The 5,466-nt window shown below is 46.9% G+C and overlaps 2 protein-coding genes across 2 annotated transcripts; both read right to left on the bottom strand.

Moving 5' to 3' along the window:
- Positions 1–1,201: 1,201 nt before the first annotated feature.
- LOC306655223 (ADP-ribosylation factor-like protein 2-binding protein) lies at positions 1,202–3,202 on the bottom strand. The gene has a single exon (XM_079129622.1). It carries the CDS (start codon positions 2,906–2,908, stop codon positions 2,414–2,416), a length of 495 nt encoding a protein of 164 aa, XP_078985748.1. The 5' UTR covers positions 2,909–3,202; the 3' UTR covers positions 1,202–2,413.
- A 955-nt stretch (positions 3,203–4,157) lies between these two features.
- Positions 4,158–5,099, bottom strand: LOC306655221 (mRNA turnover protein 4 homolog). The gene has a single exon (XM_079129620.1). It carries the CDS (start codon positions 5,056–5,058, stop codon positions 4,339–4,341), a length of 720 nt encoding a protein of 239 aa, XP_078985746.1. The 5' UTR covers positions 5,059–5,099; the 3' UTR covers positions 4,158–4,338.
- Between the last annotated feature and the right edge of the window lie 367 nt (positions 5,100–5,466).

Below are 5,466 nucleotides of genomic sequence, written 5' to 3'. Positions count from 1 at the left end.
CCATTGTCTTTCAGAGCTTGTTCTATGACCTCCTATCTTTGAGGGTCTGGGTTGGGAAATCAGTTGAGATCCTAATTGGTTTTTCCTTATATGCAATTTGCTTTTTTTCTCTCATGGCTTTTAAGATTTTACCCTTATTCTGTATCTTAGTCATTTTCATTATAATGTGTCTCAGTGTGGGTCTGCTGTAGTTTTGTACATTTGGGGTCTTGTAAGCCTCCTGTATTTAATCCATTTCATTCTGTAAATTTGGGAAATTTTCTGATATTATGCCATTGAAAGATTGTGCATTCCTTTGGTTTTGTCTCTGCTCCTTCTTCTATCCTGATAACTTAAATTTGGTCTTTTCATGTTATCCCATAATTCTTGGTAGGTCAACTTTATTTTCAATATTAAATATTTTGTCTTCATTGTCTGAGGTTCTGTCTTCCAAATGGTCTAGTCTGTTGGTGATGCTTTCCACTGAATTTATAATTTGATTTATTGACTCCTTCATTTTGAGAATTTCTGCTTGTGTTTTTCACTATCTCTAACTCTTTATTGAAGTGATCTTTCACTTCCTGTATATTCTTTTTGACTTCCCACTTTATACCATCCTTTACTTCACCGATCAGATGAACTATGTACATTCTAAACTCCTTCTTTTTTTTTTTTTTTCATGGTTTAGTTTTATTATGAAGGACATTATAAAAGAAACAGATGCACAGGGGAAGGATGTTGGGGTGGGTGAGGGTGCAGTTTCCAGCCCTCTCTGGGTGTGCTGTCCTCTGCTCTCTGAACATTTTTTAAAGTACTAGGGATTGAACCCTGGTGGACTATACCACTAAGCTACCTCCCCAGCCCTTTTTAAGTTTTTTATCTTGAAACAGTCTTGCTAAGTTGCCCAGGCTGGCCTCAATCCTGCAACCCTGCCTCAGCCTTGGTGAGCTGGGAGTACAGGTGTGCAACACTGCATCTGGCTTTTTGGTGGTACTGGGGACTGACCCTATGCCAGACAAGCACCCCACACTTAACTATATCCCCCAGTTGTTTATCAACAATTTTTTTTTTTTTTTTAGAATGATGGTTCTTGTAAAACACCTCAAATTTTACTCATGGTACAAAAAGTAATAAATGACACATTAGCACAGAAAAACACAGCTTATAGCTCATCCTTTAAAACCAGAACAGATAAGTGAAAAAAGTCAGCACAGATTCTCATTTTTACTATAAAAAATAAAATCAAAAGTACACATTGGGAATTGAACTGTTTTCTTCTTTCCAGGGATGTGACATACATGTTTTCTGGTCAGTACTAAACCAAACATTGTACTAAACCAAAGCTGAGAGACGATCAGTAAAGCTGTCCACTGCCTCCTACTCATGCTGAGCTAGACCAGTGGACACCATCTTGGCAGGAGAGATTCTGACAGGAAGAAGAAATTGCAGATCCTTACCTACCCCAATAAAACCCAACCAACTGGCTTACACAGAAAGGGCCTTAAGCAAACGTGCACAAACACAGCAGACGTGCTGTGACAGCGGGTAGCTCCAGCCTGTTTCCAGCACATGGCAGACGTTCATCGGTGCTGGTAAAACAGGTGCGCCCATGTGAAAAGCACTTTTACCTTCACAGCACTAATGACTAAAAAGCACATAGCATATAATACTTTGATCTTTAGGTGGATAATCATGGAAGTTCCAAGATCATATCCATTAAGTTTGCCTGAGTATTCATCTATAAAAAATATTTTTTCAAAAATAATGCTTGAAAGAGACTTCTAGAAACGGTGGGACTACATCAGGATCAGCAGAAGACAGTGTTACAAGGATTGCGTATGTTAGGACTGGGAGTTGACTTTCACAGGTAGCTTTGAGGGTAAAGGACATCTCTCTCAGTTGATCCCCACAGCCAGCACAAGCTGTGATCAGAGGAGATACAGAAATCTTAGTTAGGACAGGCAGCTGGCTCCAGTAACTCCCTAGATAAATACTCCCAAACAAAAACCCCATTGAGGGTGAAGGACTGAAACTCTGGCCCATGTAAAAAGAACAGCAAGTGTACAAAGGACTCATGCAAAGCCTGCTGGGAAGAAGAGAGTTCATGGTGGTAGTTAAACACACCAACACATACTGGGGAAGGGCTCCCAGGTGGAATGGCTGACATGGGCTTGATCAGAGTGGCCTGACTCAAGCACCTGAGAGGTGACTAGTTGGGGAGGGGATGAACATTAATACAAGATGGCATATCAGGAGAAGTGGGTCCAAATGTCTATCATGTTGTTTCTGACCTATCAATACTTAACACAAACCAAGGGCTGCAGAACAGAGTCTTTCCGAGATGGACTCTTCTGTGGTCATTAGCTGAAGTCTCTCTGAGTCTATTAGACTGGTGACATCTAGAATGATCCTGTTCATTGCCTGGAGGTGGGACCTAGTGCCGCAGATTATTCTGGGAAGCTGGCATAGAAGATGATTTGCACAATGATGTCACCACTAAGCCACTGCTTAAGTCCAGTCCCCGGCCTTCCTTTTCTGCTCTATAGTCCAGAAACATCCAGAAAATCCAAGCCAGAAAATCCGTAAATGTGAGCAGCATATCGAATATGTCACCAGCCACTTCATCTTTATGGTGCTGTAATGTAGTTGTGAAAGCCGCCATGTTAAATCCAGGAATCCGCTCCAGCCGCTGTTCTTCAATATATTTTTCCACCAGAGAAATATATTCATTAAAAATGGGCATATAGATGTGTTTATTCTCTTCTGTGTCTTCAAACTCCTGGTAATACTTGTCCATGAAATTTCTCTGTAATAACTGGAACCCATCATCCATGATAATGTCCTCTAAATATCCAACCACAGCATCAAATTCTGCATCGGATGCAGAGGAGAAGGACAGCGCGAAGCTCTCTTCCTCTAGGGTGTCCATCAGCCGGGCGCCGCATCCACCTGCGCGGGCGAGCGGGCCAGTCGGCTTCCTATCCCGCCCGCGGCCCGGGCCCAGCCTCCGTACTGCTCCGCGGAGCCCACACCCGCATCGAGGGCACTGCAGCCCGCCAGTCAGGAGGAGGCCTCGCCGCCCAGGCCGCAGGCTCCTCACGGCCCGGCCGACTCAGTGCCTACGCGCGAGGCTGGGCCTCAGGCTCCTGGCTATGGCCCCGCGCCAGCCGGGCCTCCTCGCCCAGCGAGGCCGCCCAGCCAGGCCGCTCCTCTCGCCGCCGCATCCGCCGCCGCCGCCGCCGCCTCTCAACAATTTTTGACATAGGGTCTCACTAAGTTGCCCAGGATGGTTTCAAATCCACCTGTCCTCCTGCCTTAGCCTCCTGAGGGGCTGGGATTAAGAGGTGCACCACACCAAGCCCTCCATGGTTTTTATGGAGGCTGCATTGCAGAGACAGGGTGACTAGCAGACTGGGTGGGGATCCCCAGCAGAGCTGGTCTTCTCAGCTTTTCTTGGCCTCTGTAGCTTTCCTCCCTTGAGGATATGGGGCAGGATCCCTCTGGAATGAGGGTCTTAATTTACTATTCCAACAGGTAGGTGGCAGAATTTTTTCCTTTGTGATGCTGGGAATTGATTCCAAGACCTCAACCATGCTAGGCAAGCACTTCCCACTGACCCCCACCCACGCAGGCCCCAGAGAACACCTTTATTCTCAGCTAAAGACAAAGAAGATTACAGGGAGTCAGAAGCCACGAAGAGTAGACATAAACCAAAGAAGAGATGTTGCGTGAAACAGATGTTCTCTCATTCGGTGCTTCACTAAATACCTGCGTATGAAACAATCTGGACAAAAACCTATCCTGGTTCCCACCAGGAAAACCCTCCAGGATGCTGTGGGATGCCACACGCTCTCTCCCGCCTCCAGCAGAGGCTCCACTCCTCTTCAGCTTCTTGGCATCCACCAGTAGAGCCTGGTTGAAGGAGTGTTTATGCAGGGCAGGGCCTAACTTTCTTCAGCAAATCTCCATTCCAAGCAAAGGACAGCACAGGCCGGAGAGGACAAAGCTCAGCTCTGGGGGTTGCTCTTGGCTGTCCCCAGAACTGCAAAGCTGCACTGCCATTGCAGCCCCTCAGGAGCCAAAGTTGTACTGGCCGACCAGGTCAACAGAGGAATCCTGGGAATCCAAACAGAGGCACACACCCAAGGCCTTTTTCCTAAGAAAAGTCTCTTGCTGTCTACAGGGTGACACCTACAGACCAAGTTTTATTCTTCATGGGACAGTCAGTTCCCATCACCCACATCTATCTTCATCAGCAGCAAAAATAAATAACTGCTCCCTCCAGAGGGGTAGGAACAATTCCACGTGGTTTGATGGAGACCCAGAATGTGCTAGAAGGCCTTCAGTCAAGTCCCTGAGTCAGTCATCTTCGCTGTCCTCTGATTCTTCTGAGGACTCAGATGCACTTTCTGGCAAGTCATCTCCCATCTCCTGGAACCTTCCGGACTGTGCATCCCACATGTATTTGATGGTCACCTTGAATTCAGCCATCTCATACCCTAAAAGCTTCGGGACACGGGCCTGCTCCGGGGTCAGCACGTCACCCTCCTTGCACACCTCATAGTCAGACAGCAGGGTCACCACACCTCTCCTGAGGGCAGTGGGCAGGCCCAGCTGCCTCAGCTGTGGCTCCATGGAGTGAGGGAACTGCTCCAGGGGCCCTGGATCCAGGTTCACGGTGAAAGCTGCTTTGTTGCCAGCTCGGGCAAAATCCGTTTCTGTGTATTTTGTGAACCACTCATTCACCTCCTCCTTTGTGCGGTTGGTAAAAAGGAGACCAACTTCACCCCTCAACTTCTTGCTGACCTGGTGCAGGTTGTCTTTGTACTCATCAGATGGGCTCCGACGTAAGGCCACCATCATCACCTTGTTTTTGTCAAAGAGCATCCGGCTGTGTTTCCAGGCATTCCTGATGTCCTTCAGCTTGCTGTTCCTCATGTTGGCCACAGAGTAAATGAAGAGGTACTTGTATGTGTCCACACATTTCCGAAGCTCTTCTATCAGGTTCTGTTTCAGTTCCAAGCCTTTCTTGGTGGTTTTGGTTAAGGAAACTTTCTTGTCGCGCTTGGATTTCGGCATCTCGATGAAGCCACGTGCGGCAGACGGCGGTGTGGCCCGATGGGACCTGGCGGCGCGGGGGGCCTCTCTCTAAACTCCTTCTTGTACATTTCTTCTATTGTATTGTCAGTGGTGTCTCTTTTTTGTAGCATTTTTCCCTTGTTTTTTTCATGTTGCCTCTGTGTTTTCCCATCTAGTTGTATGGATCTGAGGCAATAGAGATTCTACCCTGTAGACCTATTTTGCCACTGAAGAGTTCCATTATCTCACCTTTATGAGGGAAACCAATATCAACAATACCTAGTACAAGCAATGTAGACCCTCAATCTAATAACTCCCAGCAAGGCATTAACTGCCCTCTTGCTATAAACAGCAATGATGAGGGTTTCAAGATGGTGGCCTAGAGAGTGGCTGCATTTCATGTTGCTC

Source organism: Sciurus vulgaris (assembly GCF_902686455.1).
Source record: "Sciurus vulgaris genome assembly, chromosome: 2".
NCBI lineage: Eukaryota > Metazoa > Chordata > Mammalia > Rodentia > Sciuridae > Sciurus > Sciurus vulgaris.
The sequence above is the reverse complement of the archived record's forward strand: the minus strand, read 5'-3'. Positions and strand labels throughout refer to the sequence as shown.